This window comes from Mastacembelus armatus, chromosome 18 (assembly GCF_900324485.2).
Source record: "Mastacembelus armatus chromosome 18, fMasArm1.2, whole genome shotgun sequence".
NCBI lineage: Eukaryota > Metazoa > Chordata > Actinopteri > Synbranchiformes > Mastacembelidae > Mastacembelus > Mastacembelus armatus.
In genome coordinates, this window is record NC_046650.1 from 14,801,272 (window position 1) to 14,818,998 (window position 17,727).

Here is a 17,727-nt window from a genome sequence, read left to right on the forward strand (position 1 = left end):
ACATTTTTGCAAGGATGTGATGTCGGGCATTAATTAGAGGCAAATGATGAAACAGCAACAATGCAGATGCTATTAATCAAAAACACCTCATTATTCAAATTATTAGCCGACTCTGAATCTGTGTCAACCCTCTGGGAATCCCTGCACTTCTGAATGGGCGGCACATTAGCCAGCAAAGCTTTGGTGTGGAGTAATGACAGCTTTTCTGTCCTAATAAGCAAATACACGCCCTTCATGAATATTAATCATATGGTGATGGCATTTTAATTGGACTTGTCTGGGCCAAGTGTAAGTGTTTGGGTTGCAGGTTACATAAGTGATGCCTCAAAGTTTAATGCACTTTTGCAGCAGCAGTTCATGCCGGATGTACTTGAGGCACTTGGCCAGGTGTCTGATACTTCGTCAAACTAATGCGTTTAACAATAATATACAAACAGACTTTGCTTACCTCAAAACTCACAGAGCCATTGTGGTCAGTGTCAAATGCATTGAACAGGAAATGTGCATATGTTGAAGCATCTATGAAGAGAACAAACAAACGTGAAATGAATCATCTGGCATGATTACAGATCAATGAACGCAAACATGAAGAAACATGGTTGAAAGGAAAGTTTCGTTGCTTTTATGAACAACTTCAAAGACTCTGCTCCTCAATTTTTTTTAGAATGAGAGAAGAACATTATACTTCACTGTGAGAGCTCTCTCTGTGTTTCTTGTGTGGAGGGCATCGTATTTGCTGGCCTGCCTTTCTTCTCTCTGAACAGACATATCAAAGCCTCCTAATGTTTCTCTCTTGTTCCTCGAGTTGAATCTTTGCATAATGATGAGAGCCAACAGTGAGCAACGTCAGATCATACAAACACAGACTACTTTCTCCCTTTGTCACTCGCTCTCCCTACTTTTTCTTTGATTGAGGTCTGGCTTGAGGCACTCTGGACTGAGTGCAATTTTTATAAACACGAGTGAAAGGCTATATGTTTCAGTCCAGTGCAGGGCAGATAAGAACAGGCTGCAAGAGATCGCACGAACTGGAAATAACAAAGCAGCAGGTACAAACCTCCTTGTGGGAAAAACTGTGAGTAGATCTCTTTAAAGGTTTCCTCATTGACGACTCCACTGGGGCATTCCTGCAAGAGAATGGAATGGCACAGGTCAATCAGCAACACCTCCGCGGTGTTAAAGCCCCCGTCTCTTAAGACATGGCAGTTACGGCCGAATACAAAAAGATATTTCAATCAAAAGTCAATTTTCAGTGTAGAAAGATGTATTCAACATTTAAACATATAAAATTAACAACAGCTGCAGAGTCCCAGGTCCTGTAATGATCATGTAAGTCAAGCAGAGCCTCTTTTTTGTCATTTCAACAATTTCACAGCCACTGAAAATCTTATTTTGCTGACTGTAGCAGCTAAACCTGTTTAAGCTCACCCACCTGTAACTGTGTGGCAGCATTTCGTGGAATAACCTGGAGACTCTTACATAACTGCTGCACTTTCGTCTCTTTTCACTGAGAAGGCCCAACCAAAGACATGGTGGCTGACCTTGCTCAGCAGTGTGGTAATAAACACTCATATTTTTTCAGGTTTCTACTCGGTGCGAGGCTGCACACTGCACCCTGGCAGGATATTGAATTTAGAAACAGGAAATTTCTCCACCTATGAACACAGTCTTTATAGGGTTCTGTGTTTCTCTGGCTTTTCTGTACAGGATAATAAACCATGGCCATAGCAGAGGTGGTTGTAGGAAATCAAAGATAAGGAACAGACTCTACATGAGGTGGAAGCGATAATATAAACACCTCTGATACAATTTCAACAGAAACAGTAAAAGCCATGAATTAAAATGAAAATACACCAATTCTCTGATTCTCTGAACATTCACAATGTGATTTAAAACATGATAAACTTTGTTTAGAGGAAACTTAGGTTGTCACTGAAGCCACTTTGGGAAACTGATCTGTCAGGCTGAAGAATCCAGATGAAACCTTGCTGTCTTGCTTCAAAGGGGCTCTTTGTGTTTCATGCTAAGAGGATGCTAAAAGGACTCCCCTGACACTCTTTAAGCTGTTGTCTCACAGATGCAGTTGCATAATTCGTAGGTGAGGTGAGGTCAAGACTTTGGAAAAGTTAAGGAGAACGAATGAGCACAAGTTTTTCTCAACATAATACTTTTGTGGCCTGGTTACATGAAGTCAGAGTCTGTGGAGTTTATGGTGCTGGGTCACAAGGGTCAGTGCATGGATGCATATGAAACCTGGTACCGTCTGAATTCTATTATAGTATATAGATCATGTTGCAACTATTGAAATGATGTGAACTTCATGATTTTAACATCTTGGGTCTTAATATTTTATCATGCTAAGATTTGCTGATTAGCCTTGTTCACCATCCTCCACCACAGGGTGAATTAGCACTAAAGACAATGTACAGCTAGAGGAAGGTTAAGGGAATCTGCCTGCCAACACATGTAAAGCTGATTTATGTAATCTGTAACTAAAGGCATGCAAAAACTTCTCTGAATTCACTTAAATTCTTACTCTTCATCTTTCTTATTGCAGCTCAACACTGGGAGAAAACTCTGGATATAAAGATAAAGTAAGATAAGAGCAACTTCATTAATCCCCCCAGGGGGAATTCAGGAAAATTAAAGAGTAGAAGAAGAAAATTAAAGACATCCATTTTAAAAGAACAGTTGCTCCACTGCATTTTCTTACATTTGATATGTATTTTTTTTTATGTGGAGCTGCAGTTAATTAAAGCATTGTTTATGTTCTACAACAGTGCAGTGAATGGGCTGTCAACACTCAACCTTTAGTTGCAGCGGTGCAAGGAAATGTCATGTAATTAGGTATTTAAAGTGAGGAGAGGGGTTTTTTTTTTTTTAAAGCATAAAATGTCACCTCACTTGTAGAGTCTGTGCACGCCAGTGTGTGCCTGTACACAGATGGGCAATTACAGCTGTCAGCACTAATGGCACACTGATTAAGTGGGACAGTAATATATAAATGGCTGTATTCCAGTCTGCTTCTTTTAACCTCACTAACTCATCCTCACAAATTTGAAGGAAAGTTAAAAGTCAGTAAATCTGTGGTCTCGCAGTGACGGCAGAATGCATCTGAACTTATTTTAACTCCTTATTTTAAGCTCCTGATGACTGATGAGGGAAAGATAGTTTTGATTAGCTGCATTTTGATGCTGCTGAAGTAAAAGTCAGGACCTCGTTCACACACTGTTCTTTACGAAAGTTATCAACACTGAGCTTTCAGAGAAATCATTATCTCTTTCACATAGAAAATTTAAGGATTAAGCATCGTAAGAATTGTGGATGGTAATGTTTATGATTTTTTTGTCTAATAACAGTAATTATCTGATTTTTACACCAAGCCTGGCATTTGTAATACATAATTATACACACACACACACACACACACACACTGGTAGTGCATATCCATTTGCCCTTGGATGTTGATCCATTTTGTACATTTTCAAGGACAATCTTATTAAAGAGTGAGAGCTCACAATAAGTATTTGCATTCATTTGACACACTTGTAAAATGAGCTCATCCATGATAATAAAATCACAAATATAATCTGTGAAATGCAAAACCAGCCAGGCATGAAATTCCTTTCTGTGACTTGTGAAGCGATGCAGCAATAAGCATCATGGGGAATGAAATAAACCTGTGAACAGGGGCATTATTGCTAATGGAACAGAAACAGAGATGTTTATCTAATGCCTGAGGCGATGCTCTAGACTGTGAACTGTGAAAACCCAGCAGATTTAGACAGACGTGAGGACGATACTGCAGACCTTCCAGTAGTAAAAGGTCTTGGGGTTTATAAAACAATGGATTCTTTCAGACTTTTAATCTGACCTTTGTTCAAATTTCACCTTGAAAGCAAGAATCTGAACCAAAAGTCTTTGTTTTAGGTCCCTGTCGGAAACACTGCTGGATCCGAGACGACGCTCCCCTTTGACCACCTAGAAGAGGATGACTTGTTTGTTGTAAAGATAAACAACCTCCTGCTTCCATGTGCATTAGAGACATTTCATTTGCTTTGAAACCCTGGACACCAAGGACAAATCTTTCACTGTGGGAACGATGCCAGCCTCTATTAGTCTGGCTGGCCTTAAGAGCTCGCCTTTATTCTGTCAATGTCACTTTGCTGGGGCAAGACTGAGATGAAATGTTTAACCCTGGCTGTTAGAAAGTGAGCTTCACTGTCGACTTAGTGGAGGACATAAGCTATTTATTAGCTGTACTTTAATTGATTTCTGTCTCAGCAGCATCTGTCTGATTACACAGTAACAAAAAGTAACTTTGAATAAAAATGAAAAGGAAGTTACGACCAAGAAAAACGACTGCAGTAGCGGCTCTCTGAGGATTTACTTAGAGCTAGATGAGGTTACTATTTAACAATAAAAAAAATTATATCTGCACCTTATTTCACAGCAATAGGAAATGTTTTTGAGACATTTTCAACATTTTGTCTATCACCTATATAATTGAGAAAATACTGCATTACAGGAAAAACTGGGGCAACACCAAAGTCATGAATTTATGTAAAAATATTTCAATGAAATTCATCAAATAATGGCAGAGATTTTTCAGGTTGCACGACAGTGGAGGCCAAGAAACAAACTAAGATTGTGATAAACCCGCAATATTTTCTCTCTCAGCATTAGAGGAAGTCAGACAAAGTGTGTGGCACAAATTAAAGGCCTCATTAGTACATTTCTTACCTCAAAGTGGAAGTGGACTAATGGGGAGGCTTTGCTGGAGCTAAACAGGAAGCTGAAGCCCCATGGGAATGCCACTACCACAGGACTCTTGCTATCCCCCTCTCTTTTATTGCCTGACAGTCTGGGATTTGAGTTAATTCTGGGTCATCTCATTACAGCTCACACCAGAGGTGACAATCACGCGAGGCGGATTTATATGAGCTGCTCTCGAGGACTTTGACCTGGATTGTGCATCAGCAATCTTCCACGGGCTATGACCTTAAGGTATGACCTAATTATCCCTGGCACAGTGAACAACGTACAGGAATTTAGTTTCAGTTTTCTGTGGTAGGCACAACTGGATGTGATGTCATTTAGCGTAAGATGCAGATTATTCAGCAAAACATTTTCTACATGTTTGATTATTATTTCATTCATTTTCATTGCTCTGTGAGCAAATGAGAAGAAACACCTCTGCCAACTTTAGAAGGCTATAAAGAATTAGTCAAACCAAACTCCTGGATCCAGGAGAGATCGAAGTCCACGGACCTCTACGGTATCTGTGGTGCTGGAGCTATATGATGGTCCTGATACTTACATTCTTGAAGCCACGGTAAAGGATCTGTAGCTCCTTGCGGGAGAAACGTGTCTGGGATTCAAGCTGTTCAAGGCCCTCGGGGCGATGGCGAACCGCAGACAGTTCAAGCTCATCTTCAACGCTGTCTGCAGAGGAGGAGGAAGAAGGTCAGATGTGAACAGAAGTCTCTAAAAATCTTCTAAATACCACCGACAGCTAAGCAAATAAACGCAGACATTTCCAACTTTACGATTCAAAACAGCACATTTGGCATGAGGCTAATTCTATGTAACCTTCTAGACACAAAAAAAATCCAGTGACTTTGTCTTTTTTTTTTTTTTATCCTTGTTAGAAAAATATATTAAATTACAAAAATAAATAAAATATATTTATTTAAAATGTTTCTTCAAAAAAAATCTGAATGGCATCTTTTCTTTTATGCTAAAAATACAACAGCAGAGGTAATTAGAGACCACAGAACCCTGTCCTTGTGGCAGAGAGCCTCTTGCCGGAGGAGGGGCAGCTGAACCCTGTGAGTCTTTTTAATGGGCCTGTAACGATGGCAGATGCTGTCTGGGCCCCGTCACTGACTGCACTGTCCTCGTAGCACAGCATTTGACTTGTCTTGTTGGCGCCAGACCCCTCATGTATCTAAAGTGTGACACAGTATCTAAATGCCTCATTAGCTCCGAGGGTCTATCTGAAGCTTTCAGCCAAAAGGCCACATTGTCTTAGAGATCACAATTAACCTGCCGCCACGGAGCCAACGTGCTGCATTTATAGGCCGTGTTAGCTCATTTAGAGATATCAAAACAGCTGTTTGATCTCATGCACTGCCCTCATTTGGGATTGACTGTCAAATTTGTCCAGAAGTCACATACCTAGTTCTGCAATAAGTAGAATCACGTTTAATTGCAGTGTTTAAATTATACACATTGCAACACAATAACATTTTTCATCAAATAAATGTGGTGAAAACATTTAACGTGCAACTATATTATATATTTTTAGTTGTGACAACCTTAGAGGGAATTTAAACCATTTTAATGGATGGGAAAAAAATAAAGCCTCTGTTCTCTGTATAATACCACATCGCACATTCAGCAAGGACCTGTTGCTTCTACAAGCAAGAGCAAGATGTTCTATGTGAAATGTAAGACATTAAAACATATTTCTAAAAAAATAAACGTTGCAGGTGTGTGACCGTATAAGGCCCCATACCAAGAAAAACTACAGGAATGAAAAGCATCTTAGAAACGACCACAAAAGAGACGAAGAGAAAGTGTGAGAGTCTTGGAAGAGCCACTTGCTTTGATTAGTGGAGGATGGTTTTTTGGCTGTGGAGCATGGAAAGAGCCTCATGAGTCGTGCTCTCACTCCGCGCCTGTGGACAATCTGAGGGTAACCTGGGAAATACAGCATTATAGGTTTTTATGGTTGCCCAGGCAACTAACAGCCTCAATATATTCTGGGAAAGTGGACATGCAAGAGGTGAGGGTGTACTGAAGGTCATACAGATACAAGGCCACCTCTTAAAGCTGGTTCTTCAGGACAACAACGTGGTAGTTTGAACTCTGTTTGGTTTAAAGCCGCTCCAAGCAGCTCTGACAAGCAAGAGAGGATGTCTTCACTGTGACAAGTTTAAAACCTTAGAAATGATGCATGTAAACTTAACAAGTGTGGAGCGCTGATGCCAAAGACACTAGACCACAAATATCTCTACAAAATTTCATGGCAACTCATCCAAAACCTTTTGAGGCTTTTCAGTCTGAATGAATTAATGATTTGATTTGAAGAAAGTGTCACATGAGCGAGTTCAAGGCTGTCTATATATATGTCATCACTGCAAGCCACACACAGCTAGTTCAGTGGGTTACATTACCTGTTCACAAGTCTCCAGGTAATCACTATAAAAGACAGGTCCTGAATATGATACGGAGCCTGCAGAGCTCACATCAGGCTGTGTTTTAATATCAGAAGTTTACTCTTTCACACACAGTCGAACATTCTGCTTGGTAAGTTTATTTTTTCGGGCTCAAGCAGTTTGGCACAAGACAAGTAAAGAAAAATGTCTTATCAAAGATTAAAAAACAAACAAACAAAACTATTATGTTATATGCAGCACCACGCTGCAAATCATTAAATAGCAGGTTTACAGCCTTGCCTAAAAGCATACAAGTCCATTTCCTCTCCCACTCTGGGCTATTTTGAAACAGTTAGCACTGGGTTTAATGGCAGCAGTGGGTTTGCAGCTCATGATTGCTGTGAACCACTTGTCAATCACACCAGCACTTAATTGCAATCGCAGCTAAAAAGGTCTAGAGCTCCTGGCATATCTCTAACATCAACATGGTCAATGAGACTTCTACAAGCATGGACCACAAAGATATGCACTGGTCACAGTTATGCCACTGAGTAGAGACTGTAAAAAGACGTGGTCTGGAACATCATGGAGGACCGGGGGAAAGTGGGCTCAATGTAAAACTGCTGGGCAGCAGAAATAGCAGGTCAACAGAGTTCACACAGATCCATAATATGAGGAGCAAAACCTCCAAATAAAACATGATATAAATACAGTTATCACATCCATCTATATATAAAATAACTGATGTTTAGCATGTTAACATATGGTTTTCTTAAAAAGTCCTTCTTCATGTGTGTGTATATATATAAAACATAAATGAAACACTTTGTATTATTGCTGAGTGGTTTTATTAACGTTTTATCATCTTGAACAGTTGTTAAATGTGAAATATTGCTCAGTAGAAATGGCCAAGTTTGAATGGAGCTTGGTCTCAAGCAGGTTTTGCCAAATACCTGCCAAATCCTCAGCTGGTTGGCAAAGTTCCCTGACAGGAAAGTTGCAAAGCCAGAATCTGCTGTGGTTTCAGCTGTTTCACCCTCACACTGTGCAGAGTTAAATGGGGCACAGACAAAGAGCAGATGGTTAAAAGCTCTTGGAGCTCAGATGTGGCAGTGTGCACATTAACCAGCATCACACTGCAAACCAACATTTCTGAGAAAATACACTGTTGGTTTTGTTAAGTCTTGCTAAAAGCTTAATGCCAGCTCATATTTCCCTCGGTACTGACTCAAAAACTTGGAAGGTTTGGAGACTTGGCTGGTGAAGAGACATGCTTAAGGCTCTTATCTGCGTTACTGTACGGCGACACTGTGGCATCACATCTACCTTGGCGCTGAAGACAATGTGATAGGGTCCAGGAAAGTCTTATGCATCTGAATATTGGGTGAGTTCAGGTTGCAGTGCAAACAATACGACTGAAGGGTGAAATGATCCGTACTACAGCACTGCTAATACAGTAAAAAGCACCACTGAAAAGCAGAAGAAACCTGAACGCACAAAAAGCTGAATTCTGGAGTGGAATCAGATCATGAGTGACACGGCACTTAACGAGGCAGGAAAAGAGCACACAGTCATCGCTGGCTGATTCATGTTTGCCCTTTCAGTTTAACTGACAAAACAGATCCGATGCTTATGAGCATGTGACAATGTGGAGAGCACTTGTGCTGTGCCCTTACTTGCAAAGGTCAAAGGTCACAGTCTATCTGGTATCGCCGCAATTATTAAAAACCATGTTGTTGTCCCGAAGAATCAGGCGTATGAAGAAAGACTTACTCAGCCATTCCGTGCACACACACACACACACACACACACACACACACATATTGTCATGCAAAACTTTTGCCTTCCTCAAAGGAAACAAAACACATGACGACAGCAGCTGGTGAGTGACTGCTGCTATAACGGCAGGTTGGAATTGACAACAACTCAGAGATAAAATTCATAGCCACCACCGTGACCAGCAGAAGCTCCCTCAGTTATTTTGCCCTGTAGCAACACATGAGAATGAGTCTGGACACCCTGTGAGGGTTATAAATGAAAAACACCTCAGCAAACGTGACGACCATGGGACACAGCTTAGCCAGCTTGGTGAGCTACGGCCATAAAATGGTCTGCTACACAGCAAAAATGAAGGTGAGAATATTATCCCCCCAGAATGAGTCTGGATTGGTCAATTACAGCTCAGTCGCTACACTCCCTCAGGTTCTTTGATTAAGGTCGTCAATATCTCAAAGTCAGGTAGGAGTGGGAAACCTCACTAACCCTAAATCAGTTGGCTCTATGAACTAAAAAAGCAGTGGCCAATGAATATTTGATGAATATACTGTATATCACATACAAACTACAATGTCTTCAAATTATCATGGATGGCTGCTCAAAATGAATCAGTCTTGGGTCGAATCTTATGCTGAGCTGACACAGTTGGGTGCTGCTGAGCTTGCTGCTTCTTTGTTGTGCAGTGAGGATGTATGTAATGTTACACAAGGAAATCATGGCCTGGGGGGCCACATGGGACAGATGAATTTAATATGGTAATTGTAGAAGCCCCTTACTTGGTTTAAGATGGAAATTAGAAATTGAAATTACTAAAAAAGTCTGGGTTTAATCTGTGTGAAACTGGGTTAGATCATTTTCAATTTCCGGCGTAGATACCATCCATCAGACCCTACATTTTACTTCCTCGCTGTCTTTTACTTAAGTTACTGTTAGTGTTATCGGATGAAAACAGCAGAGTCACATGCATTATTTTTTTTTCTCAACTACAAGCTAAACTAAAAAAGGCCAGGACGCCAAAGGAACATACCAGGGTTAAGCGGACCTATACAGCTTCAGGTCTCTGACCAGGCTTGGACAGTACAGACCATGTTTTATCTAAATACTGTTATTACTTATAAAAGTGGAATGATGGTGTATAATAAAAAAAGGCAGTAAATCTCTGATGATCTAATACGAACATGTCTCTTTTTAATGAGATTTCTTGCAGATCAATCTCAACATCCCTAACTGTCAAATGAAACTTACATGAATCAGATTTCTTCATTTAACAGAACCAAGCATGTGGTAATTAAGCTCCCAGTGCTGATGGCAAGTCATCCTGCTGGTGAAGAAGACTAACACCTGTCCCAATCTCAACGCTCATCTTATCCTAACCTGAGCTCACTCCTAATATAGTCTGTTTTTAGTCCTGGCACGTCGACACAGAACAATCAAATGTAATCTGAGGATATCATGTTCATCACGAAGCTGCACTGTGCCTACAGCTTTCCGTTTACGGGCAGAAAATGCAGACAGTCACAAAAGAGCTATAAATGTTTGCAATGACACACAAAACATGATCAGATAGACTTGAAAGTTGATTTTAGTCGCTGATACTAGTATTTAATATCAGAGAGGGAACTTTTTCGGAGCTAGGCCTCATATGGGAGAGCAGGACATGTCCTACTCAACCCTACGGCTATTTGCTGTGCAAACACTGTAAATAACCTAAAGCATGTTTCAAAAGGATTTTAGCTTCGTCACATGATAATATCTGGGGAAAAAAAAAATGAATTCCCTAATCTTTAAGCCTAGGGTAATGATCTAACACATGCTATGCTGATTGATCAATACTTCTTTGGATTTTGATTTCGAACTCTCACTGCTCTAAAGGTCGACTCTGAAAAAAACAGCGTACACATGGAACATTTACAGAAGGTCATATTGTCGTATGGTCAATTACGCAAGTGCAGAGGCAAAGCCTTTTGGTCAAATTAAATCTAACCCAATCAGCAAGAGCCAGGGGACAGAAGGCTACTTTTAAACCCAATATTTATCGTGTCATTGTGCGGACATCAGGTTCACTTTAACTCATCACTCTGGTGTTTAAGTCCCAAGGCTTGTTTTTCCAGCGAAACAGGGACAAATGTGACAGACACTTGGCAGCTAGAGACGAACTGAAATTACATCCAGTGAGACAGGGGACAAGAACAGCACATGAGCAGTGTCTGGCAGCCTGGCCAGTGGTGCTGGTATGAATCCCACAAAAAAAAAAAAAGGGGTGATATGAAACTGACTTACAAACACTACTGGCACTAGTCACCTCCCAGCAGAAAACAAAGTTTTGTTTCCTGTTCTAATGTACGACCACATATGCTTACAAATGAACGCTCTGTCTCTTAGAAATTCTGTACATAAGGACAATATATTACTTAGAGCAGGTAAAGACATGGAGCAGAGTCTGAGCAGATGGAAATAAACCACTTAACTGAAAAGCCATTAAATACTAAGTGCAAAACATGTAGAATCAATTGCTATTTAATACTGTGCAAAAAGCTCAGGAGATTTCTTTCCTTTTTCCTCACTGGAACAGGAAAGATTGGATGAACACATTCTGTATTTCTGTCAGCAATGGAAGGCAATGAATAAAACTGTGAGTTCAGCTACTGCTCACATTAAATTCATACACTGTCATTGCATATAGAGGGAAGTGAGATCTGGGCAGTTGCAGTAAACCTACATGCATGTCAAAAGAAGCTGGTGACACCATGCCAATCCATATCTGCCTAAAGACAGAAGATAAAACAACCAGCTCCTTTGCAAAGAGGAGCAGCTTTGCCTTTGCTGAGGTGCAATGAATTCCCCTCTGAAGCACCAAATATTTTCTATTGCTCCAAACAAATTAGAACAGACACCCAGAATACCAGAGGTGCCAACAGTGGGCATCTGCTGATTATTATTCTGCTTTTGCAAGTCTTAGATCTGCAGATAGAAGTCAATAAAAGAAGAGTAATTCAAACACAGTCCCCACTGTGTAATGAGAAAGGCTCATTTTATATCAGATAAATCACAGACGACGAGGGAGGCGGATACAGATCTGCTATTTATTCGCATTTTGTGGTCCCCAATACAAATAAGCCCCGAGACTAGAGCTGGGGAGGGCGATACGTCATTCCTGTTATTTAATAAACAGCCTCCAACTCCTTATGGCAGGTGGAAAAATGAGGTGCAAACAGTGAAGGGCAGAAAGACAGGGTGACTGCATGGCCTCTCTTAAATTTAAAACCACCTGGGCACATTGAGGCCACAAACAACAACTGTCTGTGCAACAGTCCCGGACAAAAAGGCTTATTTGCATTTTTGTGCCTTTCTGCCAGTGATGAAAGGCAGATCCAAATAAATTAGAGCCCAAGAAGACTGGGAATAAATCAGTGTAAACAGCCAAATGAACTGAAGTCTAGATGATTCCCTCTAGGAAGAGAGAAGAGAAAGCAGCACAAACTATAGTGGCAAAATGTTAAGTCCACTGGTAAAAACACAATCTGTCATTAGCACAATTTGTTTCAGTTTGTGTGTTGCCTCATGCACTTCAGTAGTTATAATCAGCTGAAACAAGCCAGTTTGACAACAAGAAATGTCACTGTCCTCAAGTGCAAGATGTTATTTTTGAGCCAGGACGTGGAAAATCGTCTCCTTTTCTGAAAGTGACCGAGTGCACCGGCTGGAGGGCTGAAGACTCAAGGTCTTTTGTGATGGGAATACACTCTCACACCGACTATAATGACCCACCATCAGAGGGCTGAGGCATTTATTAGAAGCTGGGGGAGAGAGCGGTTTATGCTTTTAATTGCATTCATTTATCACTTCATAGTGTTTCGGTCGTCTCTGAGAAAACCGTGCCTGGCATTGAAAGAAAGAAGTCCACTGCCCTTCCTGCTCTAATCATTTGTAGGATTATAAGGTGCGATAAGGAAGGAAGTTTTGACACTTCAAATGTGAAGAGAAAAGAGTCTTGATGACTCACTTCAATCTGTATTCCACTCACTCACAGGAAACTTGCACTGACGCTACTCACTCATATTACTAGTATGAATCTTATTCTGACTTTGAATTTCAAATGCAATCAGCGTGAAAACAATACAAATGGTTGGTTCTGATAATAAGCTTTTGAACTCCAATATCATTTTTCTTCATACATGTACAATGCAGCACTATATCTTATCCTATTATCCACCCTATAGAAATACAAGTGGCTCAAAGGGGTAAATACCTTTTTACTCTATTAAAACAATGACAATGAGGCTTTTATTCTCTATTGTATTAAAAAGGTCCTAGCCAATTTTGTGACGGTATGATTTACTACATGGTCTGCATCAGCTAATTTCACTGAAACGTGAACAGATTTATATTTGTTGTGTTTTTTCTGAATTTTGTGCCTTTGTTGCAATTTTTTGTTAGTTAAACGTTGTGCATTTAGTAAAGACTAATTATTTTATGTGCTGGGAGTGGTTTTACAGTTGATGTATGACGTTTTCTTCAGACTTATTCCTGTGAAGTTTTAACAAATGATAAAAATCACTGATAAGACTGTTTGGCTATAGGCACAAGTCAGTCCCAGTTCTCTTTACATTAGGCACCTAGCTGCAGTTCACAGGCTATCCACACCACCTTCCTTCCATCACAAAGATGATCTTCAATGAGTAGAATGACTGACTGAACTCAAAGTTTTGGTATAGTTAGCAACATGGGAGTCAAAAACAAGAAGACAGTATGAAGACTTTCACAAAAGAAACATACAAACAGACTTCCCACATATGGAAAGAGGAGGGGATAAAGCCTGGGACACTCAAGTCATGTGAAACTAAAGCACAGAATTTGGAATCAGCTATAGTGTTGGCAATGAAATCCTGCATTATGCATGAACCCTTATGTCCTCGACTCAACTGTGGAAACTGTTATTGCTGAATTCATGTGGCAGCATTATCTTTGGCTAATTATTATTAGTCATAAACACTGGTTGGATAGCCTTGATGGGAAAGTAAATGCAACTTCAATGCTCTAGAGATGGTTGAAGGTTTCCAAAATACTTTTTTTTCTTTTTTAGAATAATTAAGCTGCACATTGAAAAACTGTGAGATGAGAATGTCTGAATATCACAAAACTCAAGGATATTCAATTAACATGAGAACACCACAAGCTGTTGCTGAACCGACACTGTGCATACTACAGTGCTGCATCACTTTGGTGCTGCTACTTTGTGCAGAGACCATTTAATTAAATACATGTTTAAGAATACAGCCAGCCTCCATCTCCCTCTTCCACAGAAAAAGCCTTTAAGCATTGCAATCATCCGTATCAGATCGCTGGCTCACAAGCATCTGTCATCCTCCTCCTATCAGAATTTATTATCTATGATGTTTTCATCAAAATCGATCGCTTGGGCGATCCTTGTCCTTGCTTTCCAGACTCAAATTGACAGGCTTCTTACTCTCAGTCAGCTCCCCCACCTTCCTTCTGAATAAAGGCAACAGAGGGACCCATAAGTTCGGACACTTAGGCAAAGGTTAAGTAAATCATGTCACCGCTCTAAATAGGTATCATGGAAAATAGCCAAAGGGTAATTGGCCAGTTGGTTGTTGTCCTTTAAAGGGATTGGTAACTGGATGAACAATTGCAGCTTTGGAGCAGTGGAGCTGCTGTAACTAAGACACTGTTTCCAGACTTTAATCTTCGAAATCCTGTTTCCCTGCTTGAGTAACTGTAAGATTTATTTCCAAGATAAATTTGCAAATGAAATTAACCAGACAGATATGAAACACCATCATTAGAAATAATTAAAAAAAAAAAAAGATGCCGAACTATTGCTGAATCAGCTTTCATTATTGATACATGAGTGGACAAAGAAAAAATACCATAAAGATATAATGCATTTAATGCTGCAACCATAAAACAGAGTACATAAAATAAATGTACCCACTTTGGCACTTAACAAAATAAAGAACACGCTCTAGTGTTTTATAGTGTTGCTTACTAGTGGCCTACTTTAATCTCCATAATATATACCTGTACACATTACAAAGACATAAACACTCTGATTAACATGATCGGCTCTGGTCTTTGCACCCAGAAGATGTGATTATCAATGACACATCAGAGCTGCTGGATTACAAATAAATGTCACCAACAACAGAAAGGTCCTTCATAATTCCATACATCCATCATCTATACCCCCTGAGTCCTTAACCAGGGTCCTCAGGGACCTGCTGGAGCCTATCCCAGCTCTCTTTGGGTGAAAGGCAGGGGTCCACCCTGGACAGGTCCCCAGTCCATCACAGGGCCACATAGAGACAAACAACCACTCACTCTCATACTCACACTCACTCCTATGGGCAATTTAGAGTCACCAATCAACCTGACATACATGTTTTTGGACTGTGGGAGGAAACCAGAGTACCTGGAGAAAACCCACACAAGCACAGGGAGAACATGCAGACTCCACACAGAAAGGCCGGGTTGCAAACCCATGACCTTCTTGCTGTGAGGCAACAGTGCTAACCACTTACACACCGTGCTGCTCCTTCATAAATTTGTATCATAAAACTTCAACAGGCTTGTTTCAAGTTCAAGTTTTGTCAATACTGACATTCTGATGTTTAGCAGGAAATGTTAACCATGTACTCCGATTTGAGCTTTGCATGTTTAACATTTGCTGAATAGCACTAAACAAATGGGGCAGCAAACTAAAATACTGGCACTGCTAAATGTCACTGTTAAAATCCAATAACAATCTTGGGCAATATGCATAAAATCCTCTATTACTTTATATACTGTATATATTTGTTATCAAAGTATCAGGTGATGAGGTAAAATTTTGAATAATCAAATATCATTCTTAAAGGCCTTCAGCGTGTTTTGCAGCACTCGCTCCAATTATCTGATATTACCTGAATATATTCCGGCGCAGACGAGGTAATAATGCTTAGCTTTAATGAGCATAATATGTTTGGCTTAACTGTACTTGTCTCTGCGTCTGCAACTCTCAGGTCTTTAAGTACCAGATAGCTGAACCACCGCAGCCATTACCTGTTCATTACTGCACATAACAAAACCCTCTGTGTTTTCACTTTCTACAATCAGTAGTCAAACTAGTGCAGGTCAGTGCAGACAGCTGCACATATAATCCAACTCTCTCTCTCTCTCCCCTAGTTTGTGCTCTCTCTCTCTCTCTCTCTCTCTGTATCTTCTGCAGGTGTCCCTGGTCCTGGAGCTGTATATCGCTGATGTGCAGTTACTGGCACCACCAACCTGCAGTGTCTATTTGTTGTTTATTGTTGCTGTTCTTTTCTCTCTCCTCTATCCAACTCACCCCAACCGGTCGAGGCAGATGGCCGCCCAGACTGAGCCTGGTTCTGCTGGAGGTTTATTCTTCCGTTAAAGGGAGTTTTTCCTCTCCACTGTCGCCAAGTGCTGCTCATAAGGGATTTGTTGGGTTTTTTTTGTGATTTGGCGCAATACAAATAAAATAAAATTGAATTGAATTGTGCTGCCATGCCATAAAACCCCATCAGGGACACCACGGAGAACATGAGAACCACTGGTGAGACAATCTCTGTGCTCTCCAGATAAAAGCAAATGGTGGGTCCGAACTGACACAGCGTTCTGGCCCTGTTGGGACAACAGTGTACTTGTGAATGTGTGTGTGTGTGTGTATGTGTGAACAGGGGATACTGCAGCTGAACTAGAGAATAATTCATCATCGAGTGACACTGATTAATTTGTGCCCTATGAGACTTTGCTCAGCATTTTTACACAAACGACTCTGCTTTGTCTGAGTGTAAGTGTAAATATACATGTGTGTAAACAGCAGGAGGGTGTATAAAAGAAACAGTGCTGGAAATCGGTCCTCGTGATGCTGCAAAGTGTGCAAGCAAATCAGACTGGGAAATGTGAAGATAAACTACTAGAGACCACCCCATCGACAAAAGTAACAGAATTTCTAACAAGGTGTCTCATTAAACTTACCAAGTTCAGCCTACATTTAGCCAGATCCAGTGAAATAATAGCCTTAGGATAATTATTTGGGATCCATGTTCACGTCAGCCCTGATACGTTCGTAGTTAAAATGAAAGCGGCTACTTGCTGTCCACTAAGCCTTGCTCATATCACAGCTGCTATGATGATTGTGCAAGGTCTGGTGCAATGATCTTGTTATATTTCTCATGGAGGAATGCCAGCGCCAGGAAGAAGCTGTTAATCTATTTTTCCAGGACTGAAATCTTTACAAACTGTGCAGCAGAAGTGATCCGACAGACGTGAGCCATACTTGCAATGTATGTTCTGCTACGACTTGATCTTTCCAAATCTTGCAGTTTCATTTTCAGACTACTCACACTACAGTAAAGTGTGGAGTAGTGTACAATACATTCAGAGCATGCTCTCTGATTACATTTCCTCTTGCGTTTGGAAAGTTGCCAGTATAAATCAGCAGCCCAGCTGAGAAAGATCCTCAGCATTCAACATGCAGAGGCCCTTAATGCAAGACCTTTATCCCCCAGATGCCCCAACGGAGCTGCTCAGGTGGCTGGCAGTGGAGGGATGTGATCGTACTGGGCAGCTCCCAGCTGTGAATATGTCTGACTGTATGAATGTTAAGCAGAGCGAGCAGACTCAGTGCAACACTTTCCCCGAGAGACTTCATAAAAATAACAAGGTAAAAAACCATTTTAGTTATTGCAAGAGCTGACAGCTGCAAAAAGACATTTGACTTACAAAAACACACACACAAAAAACAAAACAGGATTATGACTGT

The 17,727-nt window shown here is 40.6% G+C and overlaps 1 protein-coding gene across 5 annotated transcripts in view; it reads right to left on the reverse strand.

The window, feature by feature from the left end:
* Positions 1-17,727, reverse strand: part of kcnip4a (potassium voltage-gated channel interacting protein 4a) — a 99,892-nt gene that overhangs the window by 1,804 nt on the left and 80,361 nt on the right. For 4 of the 5 annotated variants that reach the window (XM_026331994.1, XM_026332032.1, XM_026332021.1 and 1 more), the window contains 3 exons: positions 5,321-5,445; positions 1,058-1,127; positions 449-519 (listed from right to left, as the gene is read on the reverse strand). In XM_026331994.1, coding sequence (XP_026187779.1) covers positions 449-519; positions 1,058-1,127; positions 5,321-5,445 — 266 coding nt within the window. Of the gene's footprint in view, positions 1-448; positions 520-1,057; positions 1,128-5,320; positions 5,446-6,609; positions 6,706-17,727 lie in introns of all 5 variants that reach the window. The other variant, XM_026332003.1, reaches the window with a different exon arrangement.